Source organism: Loxodonta africana, chromosome 18 (genome assembly GCF_030014295.1).
Source record: "Loxodonta africana isolate mLoxAfr1 chromosome 18, mLoxAfr1.hap2, whole genome shotgun sequence".
Taxonomy (NCBI): domain Eukaryota; kingdom Metazoa; phylum Chordata; class Mammalia; order Proboscidea; family Elephantidae; genus Loxodonta; species Loxodonta africana.
Genome location: NC_087359.1, coordinates 78187746 through 78210818, shown reverse-complemented (window position 1 = coordinate 78210818; position 23073 = coordinate 78187746). Strand labels below are relative to the sequence as shown.

At 41.5% G+C, this 23073-nt stretch overlaps 1 protein-coding gene across 1 annotated transcript in view; it reads left to right on the top strand.

Annotated features, from left to right (window-relative positions):
* Positions 1-13113, top strand: part of HS3ST3A1 (heparan sulfate-glucosamine 3-sulfotransferase 3A1) — a 141970-nt gene extending 128857 nt beyond the window's left edge. Inside the window, exon 2 of the mRNA XM_003420584.3 lies at positions 10607-13113. Within this exon, the coding sequence (XP_003420632.1) occupies positions 10607-11228 (622 nt within the window). The 3' untranslated portion in view covers positions 11229-13113. The remainder of the gene's footprint in view (positions 1-10606) is intronic.
* The last annotated feature ends 9960 nt before the right edge of the window (positions 13114-23073 follow it).

The following is a 23073-nucleotide window of genomic DNA, read 5'->3' as shown; positions in this document are numbered from 1 at the left end:
AAATTTGACGCCTGTGGTGATGTTTCCACAATATGATTAATGTAATTGATATCACCAAGTAGTGTATGTAAAAAATGACATATTGGCAAATGATGTGTTATATATAATTTTACCAAAACCAAACCAAACCTGTTGCCATCGAGTTGATTCCAACTCATAATGACCCTGTGGGAAAGAGTAGAGCTGCCCCATTGGGGTTTCCCAGGAGGGGCTGATGGATTTGAACTGCCGACCTTTTGGTTAGCAGCCGAATGCTTAACCACTGTGCCATCAGGGCTCCATATAATTTTAGAACAATAAAAATGTGTTTTACCTATTCACAAGATTCTGAGCAGGGTGATTTACACTCTAAGATGAGTAGAGAAGGAGTGCATTTAATACTCAGATGCCAGTAACATCAACCAAGAGCTATGCCAATGTTGCTTGGGTATTTGGGAAGGTTGGAACAGTATACGCTCTGAGCCAAATGGACTTGGATTTTGCTTCTGTCCCTCTCACTTGTGACTGTGTGTCTTCGGACAAGTCACATTACCTCTCTGAGCCTATTTCCCCATCTGTAAAAATATGATAATCATTCCAGCTTTCCTTGTTGTGAGACTCAGGAAATAACACATCCGATCTCGTTCTATTGTAAATGCTTAGTAAGTGTTCGTTTGCTTCTGTCTTCATCATGTTCTTCCTAAAGCTCCTGAACTTGAACTCCTGGTTGCCCTGGCTCTGTTATTTTTAACTTAGACTTGTCCATGAGCTTCACCACCTAGCTGTGACATTGTATTGTGATGTTTCAGGCACAGAAGGAGTGTAGAATGGATAGGGCACTCCTTCAAATACTTGCCTTATTGGATGCAGTGACTTCTCAGCCCCCGGGCTTTTTGGTGTTTCTGCTGCCCCACAAGCGATAGTGAAATGTCACATTAGTCTTCATTTGAACCAACCTCAGTGCTTTCACTTGGCATCAGTTATTTGAACTGCGTTCTTTCAGACCTGATCAGTTTTGAAATCAATTCCGTTGATGCAGAATTGCCCTGCGTAACTATCTACACAAATCTCTTAATTTAATGAGTGGAGCCACGCTTCAGAGCAGAGCAAAGTGGAGCACAGCAGAGCAGACTGAGGCTGTGCAAAGCTTTACATCTGGCACATTAACGATGAATTAAAATTCCACCCCATCCATAGACTCTTAGAGTGGAAAACCCTTAGAGACCATTGGAGACAATAGTCTCATTTTGCTTATGAAGAAGCCAAGACCCAGGGAGCTAATTTTCCTAGGACCACACAGCTTACTAACAGCAGAATCAAAACTGAAATCCACATTCCTGATTCCCAGTTCTGTGACTCCTATAAAACTATGCTGCCTTCATGGAGATACGTGATCCACCTGTGCCACATTTTAGAATAAAACCAATCGTGTTTTGTCTACACTGAAAATCTTAGGCAGAAACCCTAGCTTTTTTACTATACAGGCCCAACTCAACTAGAAGAGATGTTACATTTTATTTTTTCTTTTGGTGGGGTGAGGTAGGGAGCTTGTTCTTTCTCCAAACAAACTACTTCTTAGTAGAGTTCCCTTCGTTTTCCACCTTTGAAACTTTGGGATCATCTTTGAAGACTTCTGCTTTATTTCTTCATAAATCAACCATCCAGCCCCATGAATTCTCGCTTCAGTATCTCTTTTGTTCTAAGCCACTCCTTTCTTCACCACCGTTGGCACCCTGATTCAGGGCTTTTTCTGTCTAGCCTGCGCCGTATTAGAGGGGCCTCCTGAAGTGTTTAACTCCCTGCACCCTTCTCCTGCTCCATTCTAACCTGTGCGCTGCTGCAGATTTATCACTGGTGGGAATTCTATCTTCATATTTTCAGTCTAATTTCATACAACTCCCCAATTCAGGCAGGCACATTCCTTTGTCTATATTCAATTCAGAGTGTCTTTCAGAATCTTCACAGCTGCATTCTACGATATCTTTTGCTATCAAGTCGATTCCAACTCAGTGACCCCATAGGACACAGTAGAACTGCCCCATAGGGCTTTCGAGGCTGTAGTCTTTATGGAAACAGACTGCCACATCTTTCTCCTGTGGAGCAGCTGGTGGTTTTGAACCACCAACCTTTCAGTTAGCAACCAAGCACTTAAAAACTCCACCACTAGGGCATATTCACTACTGAATTTGCTCTGTCCACATCATCTTCTGTAGATTCCTTTTCTAACCCCCTTGTCAGCTGACTTTCCGTTATCTGATGTAATAGAAATAGCTTTGCACTAGACATTGGGAAAACCACCCATCACCTTCCATGTACTGGCTGTGAGAACTTCTGCATGCCCATTACCCTCTCTGAGCCTCAGCTTCCTCGTCAGGAACGTCAGGGATGAAATTCCTACCTTGTCTCTCTACTGGTTGTGGAAAGATTAAATGAGAAAACAATTGCTAAGAAGTTTTGCAAACATAACACCTTCAGATAGCTCTCCATCTGTGTTCATGAGATGCATCCTCTGTGGTTCATGGCTTCCCATGTGTGGCGCAGGGCTAGACAGCCCCGTTCTTCTGGCTTGCCTGGGGTGAACGGAAAACGGCCGCTAAAGGACCACTGATTCCCAGCTGTGTGAGCCTCAACTCTCTTTCCTTTACCAGAGTTGGTTTAGCAAATGACCTTTTTAGAAACGCATGCCTTTCTTGGAGAATTGTGGGAGATTGGCCTTTTTTGTTGTTGTTGTTTTTATGAACTTTGTAAACTTTTTATTGAAGTATCCAGAAAAAAAAAAATTTTTTTTTTTCTTTATCCAGAAAAGGACACAGATTCAAGAACCAAAATACTTCTGTCACCCAGAAGCCCCTTGTGCCCGCTTAGTGTCATTAATTCCCCTGGGGGACACCACTGCCGTGACATCTCACACTGAAGATGCATTTTGCATATTTTTGAGTTTCTTATAAGAAATCACACAGCATGTATATTTTGTGACTGGCCAAGTTTGTTAACATTGTGTTTGTGACAGTCATCCATAGGTCGTAATTCATTCGTCCTGATTGCTGCATAGTATTTCATTGTGTGTATTTAGCCTTGTATTTTTGATGGATGTTAGGGTAGCTTACATTTTGGGATATCATGATTAGCTGTCAACATTTTTAACATGTCTTTTTGGTAAACGTATGTGCAAATTTCTACTAAATATAACCCAGGGAGTAGAATTGCTGAGTTATAGTGTATGAACATGTTCAGCTTTGCAAGATGCTGCCAGACTTTTCTCTGAAGTGGGACACCGATTTACACGCCAGCCAGCAGAGTGTTAGATGTTCCCTGTCCCCGCCCCCACTCGGAATTCACTTTTTTACTCTCGCCGTTAGGGTGGCTGTGTAGGAGTATGGCACTGTGCTTTAGTTTGCGTCTCCCTGAGAGGGAATGAATTTAAGCACCGTTATTTATCAGTCATTTGTATACTGTGCTTTGCATTCAGTGCTTATTCAAGTATTTTGCCCATTTTTGTTTTGTGCTGTCTGCTTAGCTTTACTTATTGGTTTATAGGAGCTCTTTGTGTATTCTGGAAACAAATATTTTGTCAGATATATGTGTTTTGAGTATCTTCTTCCATTCCGAAGCTTTCCTTTTTACTCAATGGTGTCGTTTAATGAACATAAATTCTTATTTTTAATATAGTCCAACTTATCATTTTTTCTTTATAGTTACTTCTTTAAGAATTGAGGAAATCTTTGCCTTCCTTAAAATCATTAAGATAATTTCCTTTTCGTCCAAAAACTTTATTGTTTTACCATTCGGATGTACATCTACCTGCCAGAGATAGGGGTCAAGATTTATTTTTTTCCATTTGAATAATCAGTTGTTGTTGCTGTTGTCAGGTGTCGTCAAGTCAGTTCTGACTCATAGTGACCCTGTGTACGACAGACTGTAATACTGCCCGGTCCTGTGCCATGCTCACAATTGTTACTATACTTTAGTTCACTGTTGCAGCCAGTGTGTCAATCCATTTCCTTAAGGGGCTCCCTCTTTTTTGCTGACCCTCTACTTTGCCAAGCATGATGTCCTCATCCAGGGACTGGTTCCTCCTGATAACGTGTCCAGAGTAAGTGAGACAAAGTCTCGCCACCAATGGACCAAGTGCCATTTATTAAAAGCAAAATGAGGAAATGCAGCAGCTGTATTAAGAGGGTGAGGAAGCAAGAAGACAATATGAGGACAGTGGAAATCAAGAGAAAATGGCCCAAACTGATAAGAAGGGTGAAGTGAATGAAGTAGGAAGGTATCACCTTCTTTTTTACTCTCTCGCACATGTTAGACACGCAGTAAAAGTTGTTTGTTGAGCACCGTCGAGAGCTCCCCCAGGTGGTGGTGTTGAGCATGGAGGTGGTAGTGGTACAGGCAGCTTTAGGATAGTGGCGATGTTACCTGAAGGGAGGCCTTGCTTCTCCGGCTCTCAGATGGGCACAGCCCCGGAGGCAAGTCTGTCCTCTCAGCCATGTGCAATGGGAAAGCCCTCTGGGTCCTTTTAGTCCTCCTAGGGTTTGAGTACAAAAGAGCCAACTATTTAGCCGGTCTCTCATGGTTCCTGCTTGGCAACCACATTTCCCACACCATAGACTGACAGCTGCTCAAACCACTCTCGCCCCACAAATGGAGGCTTATCCTAGTGTGACTGATCAGATCAAAATGAAATCCCCAGGACGGCAGGGCAGCAAAATGTCCTGAATCAGACGCAAGCATTGCCAAGCAGTTTCCCCCTAGGCACAACTGCACCACCCGCCATGAAAAGAAATGTATCCCTCTTCAAAACTCATCTCTCTCACACCATAACAAGGCCGTCTCTGTCCTTCCAAAGGACTTGGCTCTGCTGGCTCATGGCTCTGACACAGGCATCCACACTGTCTGAGCACCCTGTTCATTGAGGCCTTGAGTGAACAGATGTGTGGATGGCCCAGGAACATGGCGGAGAGGCCCATCTCTGCTTTCCTCGGTGTCGTTGTTGTCTGGATTGAATGAGGCTCTCCTGCCAGTCGGGGATTCAGAACGCCGGGCATCGCTTGCTTACGAACAGCGCTTAGTGTATTTCCCATAATAATGGTCCTGATGAGATAAATAAACTGAGATTGTTGTTGTTGTTAGCCACCATCAAGTCAGCTCCAGCTATGGAGGCCCCATGTAAAAAAGAGCAAAACATTGCCCAGCCCCATACCATCTTCATGACCACTGGTATGCTTGAGTCCATTGCTGTGGCCACTATGTATCTGAGTATCTTCTGACCTCGGGGACTCATCTTCAGCACCGTATCAGACAATATTCTGTTGTGACCTATAGGGTTTTCTTTGGCTGGTTTTTGGAAGCCTATCATCAGGCCTGTCTTCCTAGTTCATCTTATTCTGGAAGCTCCACTGAAACCTGTCCCCATGGATGATGGCACTGCTGATATTTGAAATACCAGTGACATAGCTCCCTAGAAGCATGACAGCCACCACAGTGTAACAGACTGACAGACAGGGGGAAACTGAGATTAGACATGTTAAATAAGTACGTAGCTTATGGTAACACTAGCAGCTACCAGTAGGCAGGCAGGCCACAAACCCTGGTGCTCTGAATTCAGATCAGCTCCACAGAACCTCATACATTGTTGTCTTCTCCATGGGGCTGGCAAGAGAAGACAAAACCACAGCCTCCTTTAAAACCTTCTTCTAATATTTAAAGCCAAAAAGACTCCTTTATCTAACTAAATTCTACTGATGCAGTTGAAGCCCTTGTCTTTTTTTGGAGTTCTTTAGGAAGGAAGAACAAGTATGTGCAGCCGCTTCTGAAGTAGTCCCTAATTCGCCCGTGAAATCCCTCCTTATGCCTCTTCCCTTCAGGAGGCAGCAAATAAGCTTCTCTAATTTTCCTCATAATTCTGGATTCTTCTCCTTTCCCCATCTTCCTGCCTATTGCATAAAAAAATTTATTTTTATTTATTTTTTTTATCGCATAGGTCTCCTTTTTTTTTTTTCCTCATAATTTAGACGCAAAATTGGAATAGTCTACAATGCTTAACCTAGAAGTCATTGTTAGTTGGTGTTGAGTCAGCTTTGACTCACGGCAACCTTCTGTATAATAGAACAAAATGTTGCCCAGTCCTGCACCATCTTCATGATTGTTGGCATGTTTGAGTCTATTATCGCAGCTTCATGTAGTGCCATCCAAACCATGGGGCTCATCTTCCAGCATTATACTAGACAAAATGTTGTTGTGATCCATAAGGCTTTCTTTCATTGGCTAATTTTTGGAAGTAGAATTCTAGGCCTTTCTTCCTAGTCTGTCTTAGTCTGGAAGCTCTGCTGAAACTTGTCCACCGTGGGTGACCCTGCTGGTGTTTGAAATACTGGTGGCAGAGCTTCCAGCATCACAGCAACATGCAAGCCCTGACAGTACAACAATCTGACAGAGGGGTGGTGGAGCCTAGAAGTTAAGCCCTCCTAAAACCTACCTACTCCTCCCAACTTCCAACCTGAGTTCTTATTCCCCACCCCACTTGTTCCCTTCTCCAGGCGGACTGCATCTGCCTTCTCAATGCACACACCTTTGTGTCCCCAGGAGTCTGCTGGTATTTCTGCAAACCTTCCACAACACTGGAATGAACCTGGACCTGCTCATCTTAGACCCATGCCGTTTCACAGAGCAGAGTGACAGTATGTGCCTCACTCGGGGAAGGCAGGAGGCCTCCAAGTTCTCCTGCACACTCCTAAATACTGTATCAAATTGACATGTGCATTTTGTTTTACATCATCCACAAGCACTTTCATGAACGTAAAACTCCAAATTGCAATAATAAAGTGATTAGGTAAAAAGGAGATCGCTTATTTTAAGAATTCTGTTCTGAGTCTTTATAAAGCAACTCTTCTTTATAAGGTAAGCTTCATTAAGGATTTATTTAGTCTATTGCTTCTTCTTTTTTAAGGAAAGTAGCTTGCAGGATCCTTAAAGTTAACCCAATGCCCCACTCCCACCCAAAGCTAAACTTGCTGTTTTTTCGAGGATAATTAATGAGTTTTTCTTCTGAAATCCTGCTTTAGGTGTTTCCTTGTCAAACTCGTATTTTAGATAGATCTTTTCCATATTCTACTGAGATCACTTAAAATTTAGTTTAGTTTTTTTTTTTTTTTTTTTTAAGAGGTGCTATTAGTGTTTTCTCTTGCCTAGCACAATCTACAGTTTTCATATCTGCTAGGAAACTGTGTTGCTCCAGAGACAGGCAAGAAGGAAAGCTGGCATTGCCAACCACTGGCTCCGAGTGAAGTGTGTTATCTCTATTTTACTGGCCATATGCAAGGTAAAGTCAAAGAGCATAGGAAAGGAAGCAGGAATGCTGACTTTTTCTTTTGTAATCAATAAATACAAGTGTAACTTAGCTGTCAAAATGGGGTGGCCTAGCCAACTTCTGGATTCTAGGAAGGACGTTCATGTCACACAGTGGAACCACCAGTATTTCAAATGCCAGCAGGGTCACCCATCACGGACAGATTTCAGCAGAGCTTCCAGACTAAGACTAGGAAGAAAGGCCTGGTGATCTAGGTCAAAAAATTAGCAGATGAGAACCGATGGATCACAGCAGAACATTGTCTGATATAGTGCTAGAAGAGGAGCCTCCTAGGTTGGAAGGCACTGAAAATAAACAGGGGCAACAGGAATGGACTGAAGTACACCAATGATCGTGAAGACGGCACTGGATCGGACAGTGTTCCCTTCTGTTGTTCATGGGGTGCTGTGAGTTGGAGCTGATTCGGCAGCAACAAGCAACAGTTTTACGAAGAAGGCAAGTAGAGACACAGAGAAGTTGAGGATGGGATTATAACTGCAACTACTCACTTGGTGATTTGTAGAAAATTATTTGCCAAAATTGGCAGAAGACAAGGCAGCATGTTACACTAGACTAATAACCATAGAAAAAACATGAAAGATATTTGAAGACCCTGCTTCCCTTCCAAGGAAACCTTGGTGGCACAGTGGTTAAGTGCTACAGCTGCTAACCAAAAGATTGGAAGTTCAAATCCACCAGACGCTCCTTGGAAACTCTATGGGGCAGTTCTACTCTGTCCTATAGTGTCACTATGAATCGGAATCGACTCAACAGCAATGGGTTTTTGGTTACTTGCCTTCCTACCCTCACCCCCGAAAGTGCCAGTATAAGATGGCTTTGTAGATAACACTTATCAAATTTTGAAGGAGTAGAAAATTATTTTGCTACTTAAACTTCTCCAGGACACAGAAAAGTATGAAATATTTCTCAACTCATTTGTGGAATAACTCACATTCTAACATTTGATGAAGCTATTGAACAAAATAAAAACCATAGGAACATCTTATTAATGAAGATGGGTGAAAAATCCAAAACAAAGTCATGATAAACCAAGTCTAGGTCTTCATTTAAAGTTTATTCCATCACATGGAGTTTATTCCAGGAGTAAAAGTGAATCCAATAAAAGGATATTTATAATGTGATCCTTCTTATCAGTGGGTCAAAGGACAAAATGCATTTAGTCTTTGTAATAAATTTCGAAAGACAGTCTAATACTGACTTGAGCAACACCTCTTCCTTATGAATCTTGGAATTCGAAAGACAGTCCCTTATTAGAATATATATATATTTCAAATGAATAGTGCATTAAATTACGACAGTACCCTTAAGTCCAAATAGCAAATAGGTTTTCTCCCTCCTTCTCTTACTTTTTCACTGATCATGAGGCCCTTCTGAATTCCACAGGAAACCATGCTTAGCTGGGCAGCAGTATCTGCTCCATCCAAACTCCAGTGGTATTTCTATTAACGTGACAAATTGACTGTAATGTTCATCAGGAAGAATAAGCGATAAGAATAACCAAGCGCATGTTGAACAATGCTCGGATTTGCTTTGGCATACGTTAATATATCCTGTGACAAGATACAGTGAAACCTGTGCGAGCCGGACTTCACGGCACTGCCTTGTTTTTCTGGCTCTTGCAAGTTTTCCACCTTTGACAGGGTGCGGTCTGACCACTTTTCTATCCCCCTCTTAGTGGAAAACATTTGAGTTTTCCTTCTCTGACAGGTTTCCACCTTACACAGGTTTCAGCTTTCACAGAATCTACCCTAATAACTTCAATGGCATAATAATTGGATCAGTGCAGACAGGGACAAAGATATTTAGCTTATAATATGGTAGAATTTGAAGGCTTTGGAAAAAAGATGGATTATTTAATGAACCAGTCTTTTTTATTGTTCATTACAGTAAAACTCAGGAATTATGAAGATAAGTGCTTTGTGTAATATGCTTGATATTATGATAAATACAATAGTTTTGTTCATAAAAAAGCTACAAAAAGGGTTTGGGATATTTTAATACCCTTTCCCATAGCAATATAGTAGTTAAAAACCAGTCACTGTCGAGTCAGTTCCAACTCATGGTGACTCCATGTGTGTCAGAGTAGAGCTGTGCTCCATGGGGTTTTCAACGGCTGATTTTTCAAGAGTAGTCACCAAGCCTTTCTTCCAAGACACCTCCGGAAGGACTCAAACCTCCAGTCTTTCAGTCAACAGCTGAGTGCTTAACTGTTTGCACCACCCAGTAACTCCCATAGCAGTATAATTGTGTGTATTGTAATATTCCAAATCACCTGAAGAATTTGGTCAAGGTTATTTTTTACAAGCATTGTTGATTGATCATAATAAAAAGCAAAAACTTAACATAGCGCTTACGAAGTGCCATGCACTTTTCTCAGCCGATTATATATATTAAAGCTAATGTAATCATTTAAGCAAACATTTAAACAGAGAGGTGATATTATTACTCCTCATCTGATAGACGAGGAACCTGGGGTGCAGAGCCTTTAGGTGACTTTTCCATGGCCACATATTTAGGAAGCAGGAGAGTTGGGATTTAAGCACAGGCACTCTGGCTCCCTTGAAATGTCCTCTCTGTGTAAATCAGGGAGCGAGGCATTGGTTTGTGGTAGACTGGTGGTGTGCTTGTTTTTAGTTTAGCCACAGTAATGTCACAGCCAACTATCATTAACCCTGGTGGCGTAGTGGCTAAGGGTTTGGCTGCGAACCAAAAGGTCAGCAGTTCAAATCTACCAAGCACTCCGTGGAAACCCCATGGGGCAGTTATACTCTGTCCTATAGGGTTGCTATGAGTTGGAATTGACTAGACAGCAATGGGTTTGGTTTGTTTTTTGGGGGGTATCACATGATTTATTGAGGGCAGTGGTGGGTCAGCGATAGAACTTCACCTTGCTTGTGGAAGACTCAATTTCAAATCCTGGCCAGTGCACCTCTTGTACAACCACCACCCATCAGCCAGTGGAAGCTTGTGTGTTGCTATGATGCTAACAGATTTCGGCAGGACTTCCAGACTAGGAGAGGCTAGGAAGAAAGCCCTGGCAATTGACTTCCAAAAATTAGTCGGTGAAACTGCTGTGGATCACAACGTTGACCCTGCAGCAGCGGATCACCGGGATGGCTCAAGACCAGGCAGCCTTTCCTCCCTTGTGTCTGCGGTGGCCACGGGTTGGGCTGTCTCCATGGCGGCTCCCAACAGCAACAGTGTTAATCAGGGGAAGTCGCTCAGCGCTCAGTCTCTAACGTGGCTTTTTCCTTTTCTCAGGGACCTGATGCCGAGAACCCTGGAGGGGCAGATCACCATGGAGAAGACGCCCAGTTACTTTGTCACGCGGGAGGCACCGGCACGCATCTCGGCCATGTCCAAGGACACCAAGCTGATCGTGGTGGTGCGCGACCCCGTGACCAGAGCCATCTCGGACTACACGCAGACGCTCTCCAAGCGGCCCGACATCCCCACCTTCGAGGACCTGACGTTCCGAAACCGCACGACGGGCCTCATCGACACGTCGTGGAGCGCCATCCAGATCGGCCTGTACGCCAAGCACCTGGAGCACTGGCTGCTGCACTTCCCGCTGCGCCAGATGCTCTTCGTGAGCGGGGAGCGGCTGATCCGAGACCCGGCCGGCGAGCTGGGGCGCGTGCAGGACTTCCTGGGCCTCAAGAGGATCATCACCGACAAGCACTTCTACTTCAACAAGACCAAGGGCTTCCCCTGCCTCAAGAAGGCCGAGGGCAGCAGCAAGCCCCACTGCCTGGGCAAGACCAAGGGCAGGACCCACCCCGAGATAGCCCCGGAGGTGGTGCGGAGGCTGCGGGACTTCTACCGGCCCTTCAACCTCAAGTTCTACCAGATGACTGGGCACGACTTCGGCTGGGATGGATAACCATATAATTTAAAAAGAAAAATATTGAAATATAATATATTTTTTTACCAATTGGTAGAGGAGAGGCAGTTTAGTATTTGTGCTGAAAATATTTGTTTCAGTATTTTTTTCCGATGAATGTTGAGATTGTTCTCACCCCGGCCCTCACCTCAGTGTGTAACCAACACCAAACATTTGGATAAAAAATGAAAACTTCACTCATCCAAATACTTTCAGTTCTCAGCGTTTATTTTATCTATTATATACACAACCGTAAACAATGAGGATCAGTTGTCATTAAAAGTTTTAAGGAAATCCTGAGGGTAAAAATCTCTATTTTTTTTTTTTAAACAAAGTCCCTGATAAAATGGATATTTTATCAGTGTTGTGTTTCCTCCTTTAATTTTCCCTGTGCCCTTTTCTCAGACCATTTCCCACGTGATAATGCTGTATGTTTGTACGTCACTCCATTTTTTTCACAATGGCTTCAAGTACATCTTTTTTTTTATTCTTACACTATGTAGTTTAAGAACAATAATATAGAGATGATTACCCCCATTTTACAGATAAGAAAACTGAGTCTCAGGCAGCTTAGATGATTTGTCATTTTATCATGAAGCCAAATGGTGGTCTCTGAGCAAAATCCCATCTTCCACTTGTTCCCTATGTCATGCCACTCCTTCTGGGGAGAATGGCCAATAAAGGCATCACTGTCTTTAGAAAGATTGCTTGTTTTTGGATGATCTGAGAAGGCACAGGGTTTCTGTTGCTTTGTAAATTCCAAGGTACCCTTGGGGCCCAGGCTCATTACACAGCGGGGCTTGTCCTCAAGGGTACCACTCACGCCTGGGCACAACAACCTTTCAGGGCCAACCTTGGCTTGTTGGAGTACCTCGTGATGTGGAGATCTCAGCTTGATTGACGTTGAGAGAAATTATTGGATTCTTTTTTTTTGTATTGAGAACAAGAGGGACAGCCCCACTAGGAACAGGCCAAGATGTGGCAGGAACATAACTTAATCATTTGTTGATTTGATTGTCATTTTTTAAAAAGAAAAACCCACGTCAGTAATAGCTTACAAGCGTAAGTGCTGGTTTTCTTTCACCTCTTTTTAAAGAAAGAACGCCTGCCTCTCTACGTATCTCGTTTCTGACCTTGGAGATAGTGCTAGAAAATTTCAGTTAAAACTTATTTTTAATGCTTCATTTTTCATGGATGGAGAATCCTCACTTTGCCACTTTATCTTTTTTCCCATTCCTTACTCATACTGGTTATAACCTAATGTTCATTAATATTTGGGAAATATTCTAAGAAATATTGATTTGGGTAAAATGATGGCTAATCCTCTTCTCCTGTGTGTTCTTGCCCATCCCCCATTTAAATTGCTCGAATAAATCAACAGTTTATTAAGAGTATTCCTTTCCTCTCTGAGTGGGCGTTAACAAGACTAGCATTAATGAGAATTAAATTGGTTTGGAGAGAAGCACATATGCCCAAAATATATAAAACATTTGTAATTACTCTGTCAACAACGTTTTATTACAGGTTCAAACCCAAGAGGAAAATGTCTCCTGTCTCAAGGAAGTTTCTTATATCTGCCGATACTTAAAGTACTCTAAAACAATATGCCTTTTTCTTCTCCAATGTTGTCAGTCACAAGAAATTAAAAGTTACTTTAAAATATGCATCACAATTGTGCACTTACCACAGACGCTATAGCCTGCGATGTACTTTTTTAAACTGTGTTTTAGGTGAAAGTTTACAGCACAAACTAGTTTCTCATTCAAAAATTTATACAGTAAGTGTTTTGAGATGTTGGTTGTAATCCCTGCAATGTGTCAGCACTCTCCCCCTTTCCCTTCCCATCCCAGGTTCTCCATGTCCATTCCTCCAGGTTTCCTGTCCCTTCCTGCCTTCTTGTCCTTGTGTTTGGGCAGGTGTTGCCCACTTGGTCTTCTATACTTGATTCCTCGTGTGTGTTATTGTCTGTCTCACAGGCCTGTCTAATCTTTGGCTGAAAAGTATACTGTGGGCGTGGCTTCAGTTCTGAGTTAGCAGTGTGTCTGGGGTCATAGTCTCAGGGGTTCCTCCAGTCTCTGGCAGACCAGTAAGCCTGGTCTGTTTTTTGTGAATTTGAATTTTTTTCTTCATTTTCTCCCTCTCTGTCAGGAAAGCTCTATTGTGACCCCTGTCAGAGTGATGGGTGGTGGTAGCTGGGCACCATCTAGTTATTCTAGACTCAGGCTGGTGGAGGCTGTGGTTCACGTGGTCCATTAGTTCTTTGGACAAATATTTTCCTTGTGTCTTTGGTTTTCTTCATTCTGCTTAGCTCCAGATGGGGTGGAACCAATAGAAGTATTTTAGATGGCTGCTCTCAAGCTTTAAAGACCCCAGACACTACTCACTGAAGTAGGATCTAGAGCATTGTCTTTATGAACTATGTTATGTCAGTTGACCTAGATGTCCCCAAAAATCTTGGTCCCCATTCCTCAGCCCCAGTAACTAGGTCCCTCAAGGTGTTTGGATGTGTCTAGGCAGCTTCCATGGCCTTTGCCTTGGTCAAGTTGTGCTGACCTCTCCTTTCCCATTGCCAAAGTTAGTACTTGTCTAGTACCTAGTTAGTGATTTCTCTTTCCTGGTATCCCTCCCTCATAACCATCAAAGATTGTTTTTTTTTTTTTCTATGTGTAAACCTTTTCTTGGGTTTTTATAATAGTGATCTCGTACAATATTTGTCCTTTTGTGATTGACTTATTTCACTCAGCGTAATACCCTCCAGATTCATCCATGTCGTGATATGTTTTGCAGATTCATCATTGTCCTTTATCATTGTGTAGTATTCCATTGTATGTAAGTACCGTAATTTGCTTGTCCATTCATTTGTTGGCGGGCGTTACGTTTTCTATCTTTTTGCTTATGTGAATAATGCTGCAGAACATGGGCTTACATATGTCTTTTTGAGTGATGCCTCTTAATTATCTAGAATATATTCCTAGGAGTGGGATTGCTGGATTGTATGGTATCTCTCTTTCTAGCTTCTTAAGGAGGCGCCATATCATTTTCTATTATGGCTGTACCATTTTACATCCCCACCAGCAGTGCATAAGAGTTCCAGTCTCCCCACAACCTCTCCAACACTTGTTATTTTCTGTTTTTTTTTTTTTAATTAATGCCAGTAATATCAGGGTGAGATGGTAGCTCATTGTAGTTTTGATTTGAATTTCTCTAATGGCTAATGATCACAAGCTTTCCTCACGTGTCTGTTAACTGGCTGAATGTCTTCCTTGGTGAAGTGTCTGTTCATATCCTTTGCCCATTTTTTAATTGGATTATTTGTCTTTTTGTCATTGAGGTCTTGAAGAATTATACAGATTTTCATGATGAGACTGTAAGTACTTTTTGAGAAGCTTAATGCATTAGGGTTAAAATGAAGGAAAAACCTTTTAAATTTCTAGATATTTTGTTATTGCTTCAAATCTTTGGATTTATTTCTTAATATTCCATTTAACAAAGTCAAAACCAAAAAACCAAACCCAGTGCCGTCGAGTCGATTCTGACTCATAGTGACCCTATAGGACAGAGTAGAACTGCCCCATAGAGTTTCCAAGGAGCGCCTGGTGGATTCGAGCTGCCGACACTTTAGCAGCCATAGAACTTAACCACTACGGCTGCTAACCAAAAGGTCGGCAGTTTGAATCTGCCAGGTGATCCTTGGAAATCCTATGGGGCAGTTCTACTCTGTGCTATAGGGTGACTGTGAGTTGGAATTGAGTTGGAAACAAAGTCAAAGAAACCCCAAATCCAGGCTGCCTTTTTCCAGTTGATTTCCTTCACTCTGTGCCCTCAATTCTCCAGTGCTACGGCCTTGTTTTCGTTCTGCTTGAATCATCACTAGCAGCAAGGAGATTCATTTTAGCCTCTTATCTTTTCTTTTAACTCGTTTTATTTGGGCTCCTGATTCTTTTGCAAGCATTCGCTTGGTGTTATGTAAAAGTAGCATGTGCAAAGAAGCAAACACACCTAACAATTACATTCAGCAACCTTTGTCTTTTTGTATGGAAGAAACAATAAAAGAATACAGTGACAAGGACCTCTACTTACACATAGACATTTTTGTTCATATTATTTTAAACATTAATGACTACAACAGCACTCCAGGAAACCTTTTAACTTCCGAGATTTCATAAGATTGCTGGAAGTTACGGAGTCCCAACAAAATGTATAAAGACCTAGGCTCAGCATACACTTACATTTTCTCCGGAACAGAAATTTTCCACTTCTGCCTCTCCATGGCACTGATTCTCGCTGTGCTTGCTCTTGACCTCAGATTTCTTTTCAACACTGTTGTACATGTGTTTTGTACATGTAGCTACATCAAATAATAGGCTTCGCTTTCGATTTGAACATTTTAGCCATCCTTCCTCTAAGCTGCCTGCTCCAAAGCTCTGCCTACTGAACACCTTAACGCTTCATAAAACTAATCGCTATGCCGTCAACTCTGACTCACATGACCCCACGTGTGGCCGAGTAGAACTCTGCTCCACAGTTTTTAATGGTTGATTTTTTTTTCCCCAGAAATAGTTCTCCAAACCTTTCTTCTGAGGCACCTCTGGACAGACTCAAAACTCTAGCCGTTAGATTAGCAGCTGAGCTCGGTAACTGTTTGCACCGCCCAGAAACTTCTCACTCTTCTGAGAGGTAGAGCACTGTCTCTCCGAAGAACATACAGAGACAGTCTCCAGCTTCACCAAGAGCACTTGGCTTCTAAGTCCACATCTACAGCGTATAAATTCTCCAGATCAGTAACTTTTAAGGGAAATTAATAACTGGAAATCCATAGGCTCCCAGAGAATGAATATTTCTAGAAGTATTACTCCCATTCTAATTTTCTTATTTTCCAAGAATCTTCAAAGTTAGAATAAACTTCACTGGTCATTTGAACCAGATCTCCATTCAGCACTTGGATTCTTTCTTTAGCTGGTTGTGCAGGGCTTAAAACATTGAAGCCTGTAAATTCTAAACTCTTGACTTTGCAGCTGTAAAGGGGATATATTTCCCCTAAGTGTCCTCAATGTGTTCGACCAGCTGAGACCTGCCAAATCTCCTGTTACCCAGGAAGATATAGAAATTCAATATGTGAATAAATGAATGTGCCTGTAAAATAATAATACTTTATATTCCTATAACAGGTTATGCTTTCAAGTGCATCACCTCACTCACTGTAAAGCAACGGAAGCTCTCCACTCTTATTAGTTCCATTTTACAGATGGAAAAACTAATGCTTAAGATAGTGGTTCTCCAGGAAGGGCAATTTTGTGCCCCAGAGTCATTGGATGATATCTGCAGACATTTTCGATTGTCATACGGGGGTTGGGAGGAGGGAAGGGTGCTGCTATCACCTAGTAGGTAGATACCAGGATGCTGCTAAACGTCCTACAGTGTACAGCACAGCACCCAAAGAATTTTCCCACCCAAATGTCAGTAGTGCCAAGCTTCCTGGTTTAAGATGAAGTAATCGGTCACAGTATGTGTCAGAACCAGGTCTAAAAGCCAGATTCTAAAACTTCTTGAATGGTAATCCTTTCACTTCAGCACTCTCGAGTTTTTCTCTTGACAACCTTTTGCTGTCTCTGTCAAGTGGCTCCATTATAGTCTGCGTCAAGACTGGCCTTGCCAGGCCGGGAGAAGCGCTAAAGGCAGACATCACTGAACGGGGCTTTTACGCCTGAGACACAGAAGTAGCTTGTAAGAAGTGTGTACTGCATATCTATGAAGTGGAGTCAGTCAGTCTCGGGTGGAGAAGGAATATTCCGATACAACATTTCTAAGGTTTTTTTTAAGACTTGTGTTTTCATTTGCTTTTGTGCCATGACTATTCCTCGTTACCTGACACAGCCGAAATGTCAAGAGATAGAAGTAAATGTCTCCACTTCTGTTAGAAGCTAAATCCCGGTGGATGTGCTGTGGTTAATAAACATACTCCATGCTGAATAATAACAAAGAAAAGCAATTTCCTGCTGCCACATTTTCTAGAAACCCCAGAACTTTGTGTGTACCTCCATAGAATCAGGAAAGAAGAAAAGAGTTTACGCTTCTCAGACATAGGAAAATATGAGGAAAATGTTCCTAAGATTCAATCCTGTGCAACCCTTGGTGTAGAAAAAAAAGGTGCGATCGAGTTGGCCCCAACTCATGGCAACCTTACCCGTGATGCGCTACGTAGGGTTTCAGTGGCTGACTTTTCAGAAGCTGATCACCAGACCTTCCTCCTGAGGCACCTCTGTGGACTCTGACTCCCAAACTTTTGGCTGCCGGCTGCACTTGTGAACTGTTTGCACTACCCAGGGCCTTTGTAGCAAGTTCTCCTGTTTTTATCCTGTAATCACTGAACAGTTGTTCTTTGGTGCCATCCTCACAATTACTGCTGTATTTGAGCCCATTGTTGCAGTAACTGTGTCAATCCATCTCCTGGAGGGTCTTCCTCTTTTTCACTGATGCTCTGCTTTACCAAGCATAATGCCTTTCTCCAGGGACTGATCCCTCCTGATAACACATCCAAAGAGCAGGAGGCAAGGTATCACCATCCTTGCTTCTAAGGAACATTCTGGCTGTCCTGCTTCCAAGACAGGTTTGTTCGTTCTTCTAGCAGTGCATACCCAAACCAAGTGCCGTTGAGTCTCATAATATCTTCAATATTCTTCGTCAAAGCCATAATTCAGAGGCATCAATTTTTCTTCAGTCTTCACTATTCATTGTCCAGCTCTCACATACCTAGTGAGGCAATTGAAAACAACATGGGTTAGGTCAGGCGCACCTTAGCCCTCAAAATGCTATCTTTGCTTTTTAACATTTTAAAAGGGTCTTTGTCAGCAGATTTGCCCAATGCAATATGTCCTTTAATTTTTTGACTGCTACTTACATGGGCATTGATTGTGGATCAAAGTAAAAATGAAATCCTTGACAACTTCAATCTTTTCTCCATTTATCATGATTTTGCTTATTGGTCCAGTTGTGAGGAATTTGTTTGCCTTATGTTGAGGTGCAATCCCTACGGAAGGCTGTAGTCCTTCATCTTCATCAGTAAGTGCTTCAGGTCCTCTTCACTTTCAGTAAGCAAGGTTGTGTTATCTGTATATTGCAGGTTGTTAATGAGTCTCCCTCCAATCCTGATGCCACATTCTTCTTCATGTAGCCCAGCTTTTCAGATTATTTGCTCATCATACAGATTGAATAAGTATGGTGAAAGGATACATCCCTGATGCACACCTTCCCTGACTTTAAACCATGCAGCATCCCCTTGTTCTGTTCAAAATACTGCCTCTTGGTCTATGTACAGTTTCCTCATGAGCACAATTCAGTGTTCTGGAATTCCCATTCTTCACAACGTTATTCGTAATTTGTTATGATGCACACAGTTGAATGCCTTTGTGTAATTAATAAAACACAGGTAAACATCTTTCTGGTATTTTCTGCTTTCAGTGAAGATTCATCTGACATCAGCAATAATATCCCTCATTTCAAGTCCTCTTCTGGATCCGCCTTGAACTTCTGGCAGTTCCTGTCAAAGTACTCCTGCAACTGTTTTTGACTTATCTTCAGCAAAATTTTATTTGCATGTGATATGAATGATATTGTTCAATAATCTCTGCATTGTGTTGGGTCATCTTTCTTTGGAATGGGCACAAATAAGGATCTCTTCCAGTCAATTGGTCAGGTAGCTGTCTTCCAAACTTCATGGCATAGACGAGTGAGTGCTTACAGCATTGCATCTGTTTGCTGAAACATCTCAATTGGTATTCCATCAGTTCCTGGAGCCTTGTTTTTTGCCAATGCCTTCAGTGTAGTTTGGACTTATTGCTTTAGTACCATTGGCTCTTGATCATATGGCACCTCCTGAAATGGTTGAACGTCAACCAATTCTTTTTGGTACAGTGATTCTGTGTATTTATTCCATCTTCTTTTGATGCTTCCTGAATCATTCAATATTTTTGCCCATCGAATTCTTCAATATTGTAACTAGAGCCTGGAATTTTTCATTCAGTTCTTTCAGCTTGAGAAATGCTGATGGCATCCTTCGCTTCTGGTTTTCTAACTTCAGGTCTTTGCACATGTCATTATGATACTTTGTTTTCTCCAGTCGCCCTTTGAAATCCTTTGTTCAGCTCTTTTACTTCATCATTTCTTCCATTTGCTTTAGCTACTCTATCTTCAAAAGTGAGTTTCAGCATCCCTTCTGATATCCATTTTGGCCTTTTCTTTGTTTCCTCTTTTCTAATGACCTTTTGCTTTCTATGATGCCCTTAATGTCATCCCACAACCTGTGTGGTCTTCATTCATTAGTGTTCAGTGCATCACATCTGTTTCTTGATGATCTCTAAATTCAAGTGGAATATACTCAAGGTTGTATTTTGGCTCTTGTGAACTTGTTTTAATTTTCTTCAACTTCAATTTGGACTTGCGTCCGAGCAATTGATGGCCTGTTCTCCAGTCAGCCCTGGCCTTGTACTGACTAATGATGTTGACTTCTCCATCTTATTTTTCCACACATGTAGTCGATTCGATTCCTGTGTTTTTCATCTGGCAAGGTCCACGTGCATAATTGCTGCTTATGTTGAGAAGAGTTGAATTAGTCATTGATCTTGGAAAATTCTATCATGTGATATCTGGTATTGTTTCTATTCCCAAGGTCATATTTTCCAACTACTGGTCCTTCTTTTGTGTTCCAATCACCAGTAATTACTAGTGCATCTTTATTGTATGTTTGATCAATTTTGGACTGCAAAAGTTACCGGTAAAAATCTTCCATTTCTTCATCTTTGGCATCACTGATTGGTCCATAAATTTGAATAATTGTCATGTTAACTAGTCTTCTGCAAGTGTATGGATAGTATCCTATCACTGACAGCACCGTACTTCAGAAAAGACCTTAAAACGTTCTTTTTGATAATGAATGTGATGCCATTCCTCTTGAATTTGTCATTCCTGGCATGGTAGATCATGTGATTGTCTGATTCAAAATGGCCCATACCACTCCATTTTAGCTCACTAATTTAATGCCTAGGATGAGGAGCCTTCGTGGCACAATGGTTAAGGCACTCAACTGGTAACCAAAAGTTCAAGGTTTGGAACCGCCAGCAGTTCCCAGGAAGACAGATGTGACAGTCTGCTTCCGTAGAGATTTATAGCCTTGGAAACCCTATGGGGTCGCTATGAGTCAGAATCAAATTGATGGGGTGGGTTTGGTTTTGGAATGCCTAGGATATCAATCTGTGCATTCCATTTCATTTTTGACAACTTCCAATTCAATTCCATATTCCAATCGCTAGAGGATGTTTACAGCTAATTTCTCATTTTGAGTTGTGCCACATCAGCAAATGAAGGTCCTGAAAGCTTTATTTCATCCATGTCCTTAAGGCTGACTCTACATTGAGGAGGCAGCTTTCCCAGTCATATTTTGAGTGGGTTCATATTCCAATACTATATCAGACAATGTTCTGCTATTATAAGGTTTTCACCAGCCATTTTGTAGAAGTAAATCATCAAGTCTTTCTTCGTAGTTTGTCTTGGTCTGGAAGCTCCACTGAAATATGTCCACCATGGGTGACCCTGCTGGTATTTGAAATACCAATGGCATAACTTCCAACATCACCCTAACATGCAAGCCACCACAGTACAACAATGTGACAGAGAAGTGGTGGGTTGAAGAGTAGTAGGATTTTAAAAAAACAAACCACAAATCATGTTGGGAAAACATCAGTGTTATTGTAGAATTTGTAGTCCTCGAAATACTTTCATTACTGTGCAAACAGATTTGCACTTGGAGTCTCAATTTTGTGGATGAGGAACATGGAGAGGTGAATTATAAATGTGTTTGTCACATAATGGAGTATTGGAATGGCAGGTCTTTCCTCTAAATTTTGAATAAGGGTGAATTTGGGGAACTTATGAAGCAATATAATTTATACACAGAGTAATAAAATAACAGATTTTAGTTTTTCCAGGAGTAAATAAAACTCAAGATAGAAATTGCTTCTAATATATGGATCCATTGTGGAATGTCAGGAAATGTGAGTATGTTATAGGCTTTATATAATCCTAACCTTTGAGTTCAATTTTCAACTCTTGGTCATATTCTTTTAATAGTCATGTGCTCACCTACTTAGCCTCCTCTAGTTTTACTATCAAAATAAAAGACCAATAAATGGAGGACACACGTTCTTTTGTGAGAGGTTTTCACCCCAAAATGCTTGGGCTCTGGTATTTTCAGTGTATTTGAAGCATCAGGTAAGATAGAAAATAATGTCTTTCATTAGATCTGCCTGGGTGGTACATGATTAAGCTAGATTTCTGATTGATTCTAACTTTGATTATTCCTAAGAGAGCTTTCAAATAACTCCCTGGACCACACATTGGCAAACTATGGTCATGCGTTCAAGTTCTCTCCCAAGGCCAATTTTCGGTAAACCTAGAGTTGTTATCCATAAAGTTTTCATCAGCGAATTCTCAGTAGTAGATCACAAAGTCTTTCTAATCTGTCTTAGTCTGGAAGCTACACTGAAACCTGTCCACCATAGGTGACCCTACTGGTATTTGAAATACTGGTGGTATAGCTTCCAGCATCGTAGCAACACACAAGCCACCACAGTATGAAAAACTGACAAGCGTATTGCATTGGGAAAATCTGCTTCAAAAAATCTCTTCAAAGTTTTAAAAAAAACAAAGATGTCACTTTCATGACTAAGGTGTGTCTGACCCAAGTCATGGTCTTTTCAGCTGCCTTATATGCATGTGAAAGCTGGAAAATGAGAACAGAAGAAAAATTTATGCCTTCAAATTTTGGTTTTGGAGAAGACTATTACATATATCTTAGGCAGCCAGAAAGATGAACACATAAGTCATTGAAGAAATGCAGCCAGAATACTCCTTAGACATGAGGATTGTAAGACTTCATCGTGTTTACTTTGGACACGTCATCAAGAAAGACCAATCTTTAAATCACACGATTATCTCAATGCAGAAAAGACATTCAACAAAGTCCAACACCAATTCCTGATAAAAACTCTCAATAAAATATAGAAGGGATTTTCTTCAACGTAATAAAGGGCATCTATACAAAATGAACAACCAACAGCATTCTTAATGGAGAGAGGCTGAAAACATTCACCTTGAGAACAGGAACAAGACAGGGATACCCTTTATCACCACTACTATTTAACATTTTGCTGGAAGTCCTAGCTAGAGCAATAAGGCAAGAAAAACGAAAGGCATCCAAATTGGTAACAAAGAAGTAAAACTGTGCCTACTTGCAGATGATGTGATACTATACATAAAAAACACAAAAGACTCCATGAGAAAACGACTGGAACTAATAGAAGATTTCAGCAAAGTATCAGGACATAAGATTGTTGTTGTTAGGTGCCGTCGAGTCAGTTGCGACTCATAGCAACCCTACACACAACAGAAAAAAACACTGCCTGGTCCTGAGCCATACTTACAATTGTTGTTACACTTGAGCTCATTGTTGCAGCCACTGTGTCAATCTACCTCATTGAGGGTCTTCCTCTTTTCCACTGACTCTGTACTCTGCCAAGCATGATGTCCTTCTCCAGGGACCCATCCCTCCTGACAACATGCCCAAAGTATGTAAGATGGAGTCTCACCATCCTTGCTTCTAAGGAACATTCTGGTCGTACTTCTTCTAAGACAGATTTGTTTGTTCTTTTGGCAGTCCATGATATATTTAATATTCTTTGCCAACACCACAATTCAAAGGTGTCAGTTCTTCTTCGGTCTTCCTTATTCATTGTCCAGTTTTCACATGCATATGATGCGATTGAAAATACCATGGCTTGGGTCAGGTGCACCT